Source organism: Pteropus medius, unplaced genomic scaffold (assembly GCF_902729225.1).
Source record: "Pteropus medius unplaced genomic scaffold, Ma_sr-lr_union100, whole genome shotgun sequence".
NCBI classification, from domain to species: domain Eukaryota; kingdom Metazoa; phylum Chordata; class Mammalia; order Chiroptera; family Pteropodidae; genus Pteropus; species Pteropus medius.
In genome coordinates this window covers 14,495,086-14,507,969 of record NW_024349804.1, presented here as the reverse complement: position 1 = coordinate 14,507,969, position 12,884 = coordinate 14,495,086, and the positions used below count along the sequence as shown (strand labels likewise).

Below are 12,884 nucleotides of genomic sequence, written 5' to 3'. Positions count from 1 at the left end.
AAACGGGAGGCACTCCCGCGTGTGGTCGCAAACGGGGAGCAGTGGGGCCTGGTTTGGCGCGGCATAGCCAGGGCCTCGGCTCGGAGGAGGCCACACTGCAGCTGAGCCCGAAAGAGGCTGCGGGCAGTGAGCGGCCTGCGCAGGAGGGACCCCAGCACATCCCCGGCCCCCGCCTCCCCCAGCACAGCTTGGGCCTCGTCATCTCCGGGGAGAGCGCCTGTGCCCGCCTGTCCCCTCACACCTCCCCACCTCCCCCCCAACCCAACGCACCCCTTTCACGTCGCCGGGACCCCCGGGGGAGGGGCGGGCCTGCTGTCCTCCCTGGCTGGGACGAGGCCGACCCTGCTCTGATTGTTTTTGCGTGTTTTTCCTCCCTTCCTCCATCAGTCCCAAAGCTCGCCCGGTCCCCAGACACCTCGCCCCCGCTCGAGTGTTTGGAATGCGTCCGAGGCGAGCATCCTTGACAAACGTAAAGCGCGCGCGCGCGCGCGTGCGTGCGTGCGTGCGTGTGTGTGTGTGTGTGTGTGTGTGTGTGTGTGTGTGTCTTCAGTGGACAGAGAGGAGGTCGTGCCAGGCCTTGTGTCTGCCGCATTCCTGCTTCCCCTTCCCCCGGGACTACACACCCCGCATGCGGTCTGCGCGAGGACGCAAGGCCGGGTCCCTCCAAGGCCGTGGGGAAGGGCCTGGGGGTGCGGCCCAGAGGGCCCCCAGGCAGTGTTGCGGACGGCTGCCGAAAGCGGCTGCCCACTGACCCCGCGGCCTGGATCGCCGCCGGCAGTGTCGAGTTTCACAGGCCTGTCATTAAACACAGCCATTACCAAAAATTAAGCTTTATTGTATTGACTTTTCTACTTCACCTTTTTTAAGGTGTTTTACTTCATTTCACCATTACCCGCGCTCTAGACGTTATCGTCCATCGTAACTGAATGGTGGACGTGTCCCCAAGTAATGTTCCACGATCATGTCGATGAGAATAAAAGGGACTCGCAGCCGGCGCCACCGTCAGTGTGAGCGTGCGCGTCCCCCCCACGTCCGCGTGGGTTCGTGCCGGGTCCCCCGGCTGTGCGTGTGACGAGACCGGCGTGTCGGCATTGTCCCCGTGGGAGCGAGAGTGGACGTGGGCGCGTGGCCCTGTGGCGGGAGGGCGTCCCATCCGGGGTGGGTGCCCCCGGCGCCCTGAGCTGCCGGGCCGGACTGGCCGCCCACGGCGCTGACCGGAATGAGCGCGTCGGGAGCCGACGGCCTTCGCGCTTCATCGGCCGTTCTCAGCGCGTGCGCAGCTCCCGCTGACCGGTGTTCCACCTGAGCAGGGTTCGGGGGCTCCGCTTCGAAGTTTGGTCGCGTTTCTGTGACCGGACATGCTGGCAACGTAGCTCCTGTCGACACGGAAGAGCCTGGGGCAGACTGGTTTCGCGACACGTCGTTTCCCTGAAAGTCGCAGTTTGCGGGGAGCCGACGACGATAAATGAGGACGGGCTCGCACAGCGTGGGCTGCTGCACCGCTGAGCTCACCCCGCCCCCACTGCGGTCACACCGGATGTCAGCAAAAGCCACAAAATCAGGGCTCAATTGTTTTTTCAACTGGACTTAAAGTAACAAAATGCTAACAATGAGGATTAAACTTAAAAGTATGTTGTGTCTGTTGTCATCACATTGTGAATAGCGCGCACACACACGTGAGGCCATATTTCTTCCAGTGTTCAAAAACAATTATCTGATTCAGCAAAGAAGCCCCTCAAGTCACTGACTAGTGGGTGAGAGTCTGAAATAAGTCCTGCTGAAGCGAAAAGAAGTTCCAGTTCAATAAACAATTTTTTTAGGGCGAGAAGCCGTTTCACAGTTGATTACGTATCAAACTTAGTGATGATACACGTATCGGGGCAAGAGCAGATTGGGATGCAACTCCACACGCCAAATAATGATCGAACCGTAATGATGGCTGAAATGGAAAGTCTTTGTTCCCCGCATGCAGCCGGCTGCAAATGTCCATAGCAGCTTTATTCATACTAGTCAGAAACTGAGTCCAAACTTCGGCCCTGTTTGTAGCTTTCTAGAGAATATTTGGTACTTGGTGTTTGAGTTCTCATTTTATGTCCTTGAAATCAACTCTGGGTCGTCAGGGAAAATTCTACGTAACCACTGGCTTAACAATGAAGACAGACCGCCAGGAGGGAGCATCTGCAATACCAAAAAGCAACAGTGGACTGACATTTAGAATGAAAAAGAGAATGCCTATAAACCGATGAGAAAAAGGCAGACGATCCGACAGACGGGCAAAAGTTAAGATCTGGACGTTCACAGAGGGGAAACCCAACCCCCCGAGAGGCATACGAAGAGATGCTTAAATTTATCAGTAACCTGAAAAGTCCAAATGGAAGTAACATGATGCCTCATTATATCCGTTAGATTGCAAAATTAGAAAGTGGAAGTTTTTGTTTTTAAATACGGATATCTAATTGTCCCAACACCATTTGTTAAAAAGACTATTCTTTCTCAAACGAGCTGCCTTTGAACTTTTGTGAAAAATCCATTGTCTATTTATGTATGGGGCTATTTCTGGACTCCTTTCTATCCTGATTTACTTATACTATCTTTACCTAGTTTTACACTATCTTCATTATCACATAGTCTCAGTCACTACAGCTTTATAATAAGTCTTGAAATCAGGTAGTGTTCTCCAATTTTGTTCTCGCGCAGAGTTATTTTGGCCATTTTAGTTTCTTTGCATTTCTGTATACATTTTAGAATCATTTGCTGATGCCTAGAAAAAAATCTGTTTGCAGAGTTGTTCACAGCATTCCTTTATTATTTTTTTAATGTCTGTGGGATCTGTTGTGATGTCCCATGTTTTATTTCTGATGTTAGTGATTTGCATCCTCTCTTTTTAAGTAGAGGTCTGATTGACACGCAACAGTATATTCATTTTAGGTGCACATAAAATATTAGTGAACAGAAATCTCATCTAAAATGACGTAGGGAGGCCAGAAGGGGGAGCTCTCATGCCCCACATCACACTGGGGCTAATAACTCCCCCAACTTCCTCTTCCTGGAGGAAAAGTTTCCTCACCTTTTTAGCCACCTGCATGTGGCCCACCAGCCATGGTCACGTGTTTCGGGTTGCAGTTCTTTGTGGTTACCAAATAAATCCATTTGCTGGGGGAATATCTGGCTGACTGAAGTCAACACGTAAAATATGATGATGCGATATTATATATATTGTTCTTTCTCTTTTTTAGTTAACCTGGCTAGAGACATCGATTTTATTGATATTCTCAAAGAATCACCGTTCGGTTTCATTGATTTTTCTCTATTCATTTTCTCTTTTCATTAATTTCATTATTATTTCTCTTCTTACTTCGGATTTAAATTGCTCGTTTTCTAATGTCCTAGTGCAGAAGCTTACGTTATTGATTATAGATCTTTCTTTTCTAACATATGCATTAAATTCTACAAATCCCCTCCACACACTGCTTTCGCTGCATCCAGCGAATTTCGATGATTCATTTTCATGTAGTTCAAAATATTTTAAAATTTCTCTTGAGATTTCTTCTTTGACCCTTGCGTCATTTAGACGTGTGTTTCCCGTATCTGGATATTGGGGTGTCCTGGATATCTTCTGCTACTGGTTTCTGGTTTGACTCCACTGAGTCTGAGAGCAGACACCCCACGTTTCTGTCCTTTTCAACGTGTTAAGGAGTGTCATGGCCCACGACGTGACGGCTGTTCCACGCGACCTTGAGAAGGGCGCATCATCTGCTGCCGATGGGTGCAGTGGTCTGTAGGTGTCATTCTGCCCAGTGATCGATGGTGCTGTCGGGTTCAGCCACGTCCGCACCGATTTCCTGTCTGCTGGCCCCGTCCGCTTCTGGCAGCGGAGAGGCGACGCCTGCAGCCACAGCGCGGGCTCTTCTCCCTCTCGATTATTCTTGCCTTAACATCTGTTTTATCTGATATTAACAGTGATACCAGTCTTGTTTTTGTGAGTATTTACCTTTTATCTCTTCTTTTACTTTCAGCCTTTCTGCATCTTTGTAGCATCGTTGTGTCTCATAAACAACAGACAGTTGTGTTGGTTTTGCTTTTTTCCCAGGGTGACAATCCCTGTTAACGAACGTTTTGTCCATTATCGTTGAATAAAAATCATCGGTATGTTCCTTCCTTTCCTGTCTTCTTTCAATTATTCTTTATCATTCATTTTATCACAAACACATTAATTTAAAAATTATTCACTATGGTTTTTGTAATTGCACCAGAAATCACGATGTTTCTGCTTAGCTTATTACAGTCTAAAATGAAAAATACCAACTTCTGCTCACGGTCAAATAGTCTACCCCTTTAAACGCCTGAAAAACTGGACACAATGCACCAAGTGGAAAATAAATGACAAGCAGACAGAAAAAATAATTACATGAAAATAAAAAACTGGACACTGAAACAGCTCTGCAGGCGGACCTCAGGCGGGCAGCGCAGTGACACCTGCAAACGTCCAGGTGAGTTCCGCCACGAGCCCAGCCCGGCCCTGGCGGCAGGGGTGTCCCAGGTTGCAGGGCGGCGAAGAGGAGCCCACATAAAGCAGGGCAGCATTCTGACTTGAATGGACAGTGCAGGATTTGGGGTGCCCAAGATGACTAGAATTCTTAGGGAATTCTAACCCAGAGGAGAGGCGCACAGAGGAGCCGCAGCTCTGCGCCCCGCGGTGTGTCCCACAGCGCGTGCGCGGGGTCTGCCCGCCGCCGGGGAAGAACCAGAGCAGCGGCTAAGGCTGGACAGCGCTCAGCACACACAGGGCCGGAGACCAGCCGTGTGTCCAGCCACCCAGGGCGGTGGGCCCAGTGCCCGGAAAGCTGGCTTCTCAGCGGGCGGGCGACTGCCCCGAAGGCTGTTCTGAGCTCACCCAAACAACGTAAGACCCCAAAGGTAAGATTATTTCCCAGTAGTTCACTGCATCCCAAAACAAAGCTCAAAAATATATCAAGGAATCACATCCCAGGACCCCCGAATCTCAACGGCTCAAGACGCGGGAACCACTCGACCAGCACTGGCGGGCTGGGCTCACCTCCATCTCCCTCCCCGCTTCCCGGCGGTCAGCCTGCTCACCCCTGGGGCCCTGGGTGGGCTCCCCTCCCAGCCCTGCTCGGCGTCCGTCAACCGACATGACGAAAACCAAACTCCGACCCTCTGCCCATTGGTCCTGGCCACACTGGACGCCACCTTTGCCCCTCCCTTGCTTTCACACCTGGGTCCATCAGCGACTCCCATAGGCTCCACCTTCCCACCTCACCTGTCACCCCTCCTGGGAAGTGAATGAGGGGTGAGGGGAGGGTTCGTGGCCATGGGGGCATCCTGACCACCGATTGGGGCCGCCAGCCTGTGGGTGCGTCCACTCTGGGAGGATGGGAGGGCCCCCGAGGGCAGTGTTCATGTGCCCAGACCCACCTCGGTCCCAGAGTGATGGCAGCCGGACAAAGTGTGGAGGGGGTCACAGGTCCTAGGCATTGGCGTGGAGCCACCACTGAGCCTGGAGCTTCCGTGCACAGCTTCCCTTCACGCCCTCATCTCCGAGGGGGCAGTGGCCAGCCAGGTCCTCCCTCCCGTCAGCCACCTGCCTCGCACCGGTCGCCTGCAGGCACAATGTCTCCCGTCTGTTGGCTACGGTGGCCTCCCAACGTGCCCTTGGTCCCCTCTCGTGCTCCCCAGGCCCAGGCCACGCGGTGGCACCCCTCTGGCCGTGCAGGCCGGTCTCCTGCACACCCGGGCCCCCCGCACTCCCATGCACCCTTCCTGCGCGTCTTCCGAAGCCCGGCAGGTTCCAGACGCTGCAGACACAGCAGGAAGCGCAAGAGGCGGGCGCCTCCCGCTGCGGCCGGAGCACGGAGACCAGGCCTCTCGCCTGCGGCCCCGTCCACAGCGGGCGGCCACCCTCGGGGGGCCCTGCCCTTCACCCTGAAGTTTGTTCGGCAGCACCCGGCCTCTCCCCGGTAGGTTCAGTGGCGTCTTTCATGCAGCTGTGACCACACAGTGCGCCCAGACACTGCCAAATGGGGCACAGTTGCCCCCCCCCAAGGACTCTGGATAAAATGAATAACGTATATAATGAGTCAGAAAGTGAGACGGTAAGGAAATGAAAAATGGGGGTCAGAGCGAGGGGGGCTGGAGGATGGGGTGGTGCTGTGGACTGAAGCTGTGTCCCCAAAACTGATATGCTGAAGCCTTGCCCTGTGCGGCTGCATTTGGTGGGGGGGTGTCTGAGGAAATTAAGGTTAAACAAGGTCATAGGAACGGGGCCCTGATCCTATAGGATTAGTGTCCTTATAAGAAGAGATGCCTGAGCTTCTCTCCCCATCTCCCCGCGCCCCGCACGCTCTCAGGAGGGATCTGTGGGGAGTGGGGACCACAAGCCAGGAGGAGTTTCCGACCAGAGGCCAGATCCGCTAGACGGATCCCGGACTTCCCGCCTCCAGAACTGTGAGAAAAGACACGTCTGTTGTTTAAGCCCCTGGTCCCAGGTGTTTTAAGCCCCCTGTGCCAAGTGAGCCCGGCAGGGCGGGCTGGCAGCTGCTTTACAGAGCGCGGGCGCCTGTGGAGGAGCCGAGCAAAGCTCAGAGGGAGGGGAAGCCGAGGCCGCAGAAACAGGCGGCCTGGCTCCAGGGACGGCCCTGCGGCCGGGGCAGCCAGGATCCCTGGCCCGGGCAGGTGGACCGCCTCCGCGCCACGTCAGGGCGGGGACTGTCCCTGGGGTGAGGCGGGGTCCATGGAGGGCCGTGAGCACAGAGGAGACGGTGTCCCTCAATCGCACCAGCCGAAACATGGAAGCAGCGCAAGTGTCTCCCCAAGAACGAGCTATGCGCAAGGCAGCACGCGCACACACACACACATGCACATGCACACACGCACGTGCACACACACATGCACATGCACACGCGCGTGCACACACACATGAGTGTTACCCGGCCCTGAGACGGAAGTTGTGCTACAGGCTGCAGCACGGGGCCCCCAAGGACGTTGTGCTCAGTGAAACAAGCCAGTCCCCCACAACAGCGTGTAGGGTTGGGACGCTGAGGGCTCTGGAGGTGGATGAGGTGGTGGCTGCGTGATGTGAACACGCCTGATTCCGCTGACTGCACATTTAAAAGGGGTCAAAATGGTGTATTTTATGTTCTATGTCTTTTACCAAAATTTAAAAAGGAAGCTATAAGGTCCATCTGGTTGTCTCATGGACCACACGATGACAGTGAGGTGACTGGAGAGTCCAGGCGGGGGGCAGTGTGCAGCAGGGCCAGCAGCCCTGAGGGGGACGATTCCCACGGTGCTGGGGGAGCAGCCGGCAGGGGGCCCCGCACTTTTGCAGGTTCCCTCTGAGCATTTGCAAGAGGGAGCTGCCCGCCCGTCTTGGGTAGAGACTGCCGTGCAGGGCTGCTGAGTTTTATCTGGGGCATCGACGTGGGCAGATGGAGGTCAAAGCAGGTCCGTTTTGGGCTCAGGGCACTGAGAAGTCTGCTCTCCAAGTGGTGACAGATGTCCGGGGGGCAGCTGGACATGAGGACCTGGAGCTGCGGGGCTGGTCTTCACAGTCCCGACTGGGGAAGCTGGCAGAAGGTAGGCGTAGTGGAGAAGGGGTCCTGGGGAGGGGACACGGGGCAGGGGGCGGGTAAAGGGCTGCCCATCAGCATCCCACGGGGAGCAGAGATGCAGGCGGCGGGGCCGCGGGGTGGACTTAGGGTTCCGGACGTGGGTCCGGGCAGCGCAGGGACGCGAGCCCGACAAGAGTGGGCTCAAAAGAGAAAGCGGGGAGAAACTGGCCAGCGAGGACAGGCGCTGGGCGCACGAGGTTTTGTTTGGATAGGAAAGAAATCACAGCCTGTTTGCTGAAGAGCAGGGAAGGAGAAACTCCTGTGTCCTGGGGAGGGAAGAGCAGGCACAGGGGCGGGGTGGGGGGGACGCCCCGCAAAGGTGGGGAGGAGCACGGAGGCCCCGGGGCATCAGGACAGCCCGCGGGCCTCCGACGGGTGGCGCGGTCCCCTCAGTAGGGGCGCACCGGCGCGGGGAGGATGCAGCCAGGGGATCGAGAATCCTGGGGTGCGGGGGAAGCGGGAGAAGGTGGGTGATGATGGACCCGGGTGCCTGAGCCAGATGCTACCCGGGCATTGAGGACGCAGTGGACCAGCGACCCCTCCCTATTAAGCAGGTTGCCTCGGACCAGTCCGCAGCGACGCCGCCCGAGGTTTAGACCGAGCCTGGCTTCTGCGCAGCCCGGTCCCCTTTGTGCTCGTGTGCGGGAGGGGGCGACAGGAGCAGGCCACGAGCTGGAGAAGTGAAAGACGCAGTGCTGCGCCCGGGCCCCGGCGTGGGGCTCCGGACACAGAAGCGAGCCGAGATGCACGCGTCCCGGAACGCGGCCTGCTGTCCCCCAGCCCGGCGCCCGGACCGGGGCTGCAGCGCGACCCTGTCCCCGAGAGCCGGCGACCGGGCGCTCGGCCCTGCGTCCGCTCCACGATCAACAGCGTGGCGGTCACGAGCACGGCCCTTCCCCTCAGTCAGGAAATCCGCGTCCCGCCGCGCCGCGGGTGTCCTCATCCCGTGCCTGGGCGACAACTGACCCGAGGCGCAGAGGCGAAGGCAGGGAGCGGGGCGCTGCCCTCCAGGAAGGGGCCTGGTGCTGCCCCGCCCTCGGCCTGCGGCGCCTTCTCCGGGGGTCGCGACCAAGTGAGTCCCCGCCTCGCAGAGGGACCGGTTTCCATGCACGTGTGGGCCCGGCGGGGACCGGACACGCGTGCGCGACGGGCGCCCAAGGGGGCCTCACGCAGCTCTTCACTGCCCACCCCGCTGTGCGTTCACCGTGTAGAAATGAGCACAGAGAGCCCTGGTGGCCCCTCTGAGGTCACAGAGCAGGGGTAGGTGGTGGGACCTCCAGGCTGGGGGAGGTGGCGGGAGGAAAATGGCAAATAGGGATCCGGGTCCGAGAGATGGAGAGAAGGGGTCGGGGGCGAGGCTGGGCCGCAGTGAGGGCCGGAGAGGGTGGCCCCCCACCGGCCCAAGGGCCTGGGTCTCTCCTGGACCGGATCTCACGGGGCCGATGAGACCCTACCGGCCCCGGGGGGCGCAGAGGTGGGTCTGCGCATTCACTGTCCCCCAGGCCCTCGCGTGCACAGAGCTCCTCCCTCAGGATCAGCCCCAGGGACACCCCGAGACCCCGGACCACCGAGCTCCGGCTGTAGATTTCCTGCTTCCTCAGCTTTGCTCCCGCCGGCGATGGCTCTGAAGATTCCGCCCAGACGCCGCCACTTCCAGGCAGCCCTCCTGACTCCATCCCGTGGGCCGGACGGTGCTCCAGGCGCAGCCCCGTGCCACAGCTGGGCAAACGGAGTCCAGGAGCCGCCTTGGTCCCTTTAAACTAGCGGTTCGCGCAGACTCGAGGTTTCCATGACGACGACGTCAGAAGGGGGACCGCGGGAAGGGTCGGGTCGGGGCGCATGCGCAGTGCGCGCCAGACGCAGCGCGTCTTCCCGAGTCGCCTGCGCTGCTGTCGCGGGGTCCCTGAAACGCGGTAAGGGCGGGGTGCGGGGAGTCGCTGGGCCGGGTGGCGCAGTGAGGTGTTTGCCAGATGGGGGTCGGGATGGATGTTGGCGGGATGGGGGGCGGGTTGATGGGCGGGGGGTTCGCTGGGCCCGGGGGGCGGGGTGGGTATTCCCAGGATGGGTGCGGGGTGCGGGGGTTGGCTGGGCCCGGAGGGACTCGGGGCGAGTCGCAGAGGAGGGTGGCGGGCGGGCGCCGCTGACCCTTCCCGCTCGCCGCAGGGCGGCCGGCTCCCTCCGCTCGGCCATGGCCCCCCCGCCGCCCTGCAGACCCCCGAGGCCTCCGCGGCTGCTGCTGCTGCTGCTGCTGAGCGTGGCGCTGCTGGGCGCCCAGGCCCGCGCCGAGTCCGCCGCCGGGAGTGCGGTCCCCGCGCAGAGTAGGTGCCGCGCGCCGAGATGCCCAGGTCCCGACCCGACCCGGGTGTGCGGGAGCCCGCGCCTCGCCTTTGTTCCTGGGCGGTCCCCGAGCCCCGCCCGCAGCTCCGGGGCCGCCCCTTAGGTGGGAGGTGGGGAGAGGGCGGGGTCTGGTTGCTCTGCGGGACGCGGTTGGGGCACCCACCGCCCCTCGCACTGACCCGCGCGGGCCCGCGCCCCCGCAGGCCGCCCTTGCGTGGACTGCCACGCGTTCGAGTTCATGCAGCGCGCCCTGCAGGACCTGCGGAAGACGGCCTACAGCCTGGACGCACGGGTGAGGGGCAGGGGACCGCAGGGCCGCGTCCCCAAGCTCCCGCCCCGATCTAGGGCACAGCGCCCTCATCTGGCTCGTTATCCGCGGGGCGTTCTCCTCTGTGAGCACCCCCCTCAAATGCCCTGCGCTAGCGAGGAGGGGCAGGCTGTCCAGCCCCGCTTCCTCCCCAAGGCGTCACGGGGCACTTTTTCCTGTGACCCGCCAGCCAGACTCTGAGGAAGAATCGGTTGTCCCAGTCCAGCAGGGGGCGGGGTATGTGTGTGTGCAGGAGGAGCTGAGGGAGAGGGAAGTGGGTTGAGGTCGGCATGGCAGGCCACCTCGGGCAGGAGGGTCTGGGAGGGTGCCCATCCCCAGCCTCCTCTGTGGGGGGAAGGTGCCTATGCGGGATGACAGGGTACCAGGAGAGGGGGAGCTTCGGGAATGAGTAGGGAGCCCCCCATCCTTGCTGTGTCTCCGCCAAGGAGTTACATTTATGACTGAGCTATGCACCCCTGGAGAAGGGGCAGAACCCCAGAAGTAGAAAGAAGGGGAGGCCCCAAGGCCTTGATGTCCTTTTTTAGCCAATTCTAAAGGGCCCAGACCCAGGCCAGTGGCCCCCCAGGGTCTGAGGGCCTGGGTGTCTCTGCAGCTGAGCTCCTGAGAGGAGCAGCCCCACCCTGCCTTGAGGATGGGGAGGTGGGGTGTAGGGCATGGGGGAGATGCCGAGAGGGGGCTAAAGAGTTGGAGAAGCAGAGAAAAAGGTAGCCAGAGGCGAGGCGGGGCGGGGTGTGGGCAGGGCACAGGCGGGGCTGCAGTAGTGGTGGGTGGTGACTGTCATGGGGCTCTCAGAGTCAGGGGCAGGTGGAGACAGACGGCCAGGCAGCTTTGAGGTATTTGGGGGGAAGCTGGGGGCTGGTGGGCGGGGCTGGCCCTGCAGCACCCTCATGGCCCCTGTTGCTTTGCAGACGGAGACGCTCCTGCTGCAGGCTGAGCGCCGCGCCCTGTGTGCCTGCTGGCCCGCGGGGCGCTAGGGCCCTCACCAGCGGGTGCCCCTCAATAAACGCCCAGCCCAGTGCACCTGTGTCCTGTCTTCCTGCGTCGCCCTCAGGAGTCCCCGCGTGGGCTCCTCCGTGGGCTGAGGCCCTCCAGCCCCTCTGTGGGACCCACAGGCACTGTAGCTGCAGCAAGTCCACCTTCCAGGCCCCTGCCCCCTTGCCGGTCTGCACTTGTTTTGAGGAGGATGCGGTGTCGAAGCCGCCTGGGTCCCGGGAGCAGCTGCCCCTGCCCCGAGCCCCTCGCACTGTAGTGGGGATGGCTGTCGGGCTTCCTGGAGGCCCACCCAGTGCCTAGGAGCCCGAGGCTGCCAGTGCAGGGTGGGTACTGGGCACCCGGCGTCCGTGAAAGGAGGGCTGGGACTTGCCCACAGCCCCCGGCCTGCCTGCTCAGTCCCTTTTGCAGCCCCCAGCCCCGCCCCTGGGCACCAGGGACCCCTGGATGGGGATCTGGGCCTGAGTGCAGGCACCATGCCCAGGACGGCAGGCCTGCCCTCTCTCACCCACGCACAGTGCGTGCACAGCCTCCCTTGGGACGGGAGGCCTCCAGGGGAGGTGAGGGGCCCCTCCCTCCCTGCCCCCCTCCCTGAAACGTCCAGGAGCCTGGTAGGGCTATGAGTGTAACTACCGTGGGACACTTGGCCCCTCTGGGGCTTTAGTTCCCTGGTTGTGGCCACATCAGGGCACCTAGAGCTAGAGAGCTGGGGCCCACTGCCTGAGGACAGTCCCCACCCTCTGTCCTATCTGCGTGATGAGTATCTCTTCAGATCCCCTTGGGCCCCAGCGTGACCTGCCCCGCCCTCACTAACCTCCCAACATGTGACCCGCCCCGCCCTGCCCTCAGAGCTTTTGTGCTTGGAAGCGCCTGGGGTGCAGGTGTGGGGATCACAGCGAAGAAGCCATAGCCCTACCTTAGCCCAGGTGAGAGGCCGAGCAGAATGTCTGGCGCCAGGATGCCTGTGAGCCACAGCAGGCCAGAGCGCCAGGCCCGGGCTGGCCTCAGGCCTGGGCATGAGCTGGTGCAGTGGCTGGAAGGGATGCCCCTTCCCTGGGGCCCCAGAAGGGCACAGAGGGCTGGCTGAGTCCGGTGCCTCTCTAGGGCGCAGCCCCCCGCTGTGCTCCCGCAGGATTGGTTGACCTCAGTCACGTGGCCGTCCTGGGTTCAGGGGAGGCCGAGATGTATCCCCAGTTGTGGGCTTGGCCTGTGGATTTAGCAAATACAGCGAATACAGGGCCAACGAATACTTCTCTGTGTGAAACAAGTGTTTTTAGGATGAGCAGCCTTTCGCATAAGTATATGCCATGCAATAGTCGGGACATAGCTATACTAAAAGTCATTCATCGTTTATCCAAAAGTTAAATTTAGCTGAGCTCCTGTGTTTTGTGGGCGGTCATAAGCCCCGGTACAAATTGGGGTTTCTATTACTAGAAAAGATGGGGGCAGCTGACAGTGCTTGTCACAGCCCATCTGGGACGTGCTCTTTGGGAGGAAGTAGGGGCAGCGTGTGTGTGTGTGTGGGGGGGCACCTGGAGGCAGGTGGTCAGGCGGGAGTGGGGTCTGAGCAAGCAGGGACGTGGCGTGACCCCTGAACA

At 60.0% G+C, this 12,884-nt stretch overlaps 2 protein-coding genes across 3 annotated transcripts; both read left to right on the top strand.

Moving 5' to 3' along the window:
• The first annotated feature begins 5,400 nt into the window (after positions 1 to 5,400).
• LOC120582905 (translation initiation factor IF-2-like) lies at positions 5,401 to 6,562 on the top strand. Its single transcript, XM_039838305.1, has 2 exons — positions 5,401 to 5,978; positions 6,369 to 6,562. Exons 1-2 carry the CDS (start codon positions 5,452 to 5,454, stop codon positions 6,433 to 6,435), a joined length of 594 nt encoding a protein of 197 aa, XP_039694239.1. The 5' UTR covers positions 5,401 to 5,451; the 3' UTR covers positions 6,436 to 6,562.
• A 2,858-nt stretch (positions 6,563 to 9,420) lies between these two features.
• Positions 9,421 to 11,314, top strand: NICOL1 (NELL2 interacting cell ontogeny regulator 1). 2 transcript variants are annotated; one of them, XM_039838294.1, is made up of 4 exons: positions 9,421 to 9,544; positions 9,795 to 9,949; positions 10,172 to 10,360; positions 11,205 to 11,314. In XM_039838294.1, the coding sequence occupies exons 1-4, from the start codon at positions 9,471 to 9,473 to the stop codon at positions 11,228 to 11,230; spliced, it is 444 nt and encodes a 147-aa protein (XP_039694228.1). In that variant the 5' UTR covers positions 9,421 to 9,470; the 3' UTR covers positions 11,231 to 11,314. The 2 variants fall into 2 exon arrangements, with proteins under 2 accessions (XP_039694228.1, XP_039694229.1); XM_039838295.1 differs by having other exon boundaries at positions 9,422 to 9,544; positions 10,172 to 10,260.
• Positions 11,315 to 12,884: the final 1,570 nt, after the last annotated feature.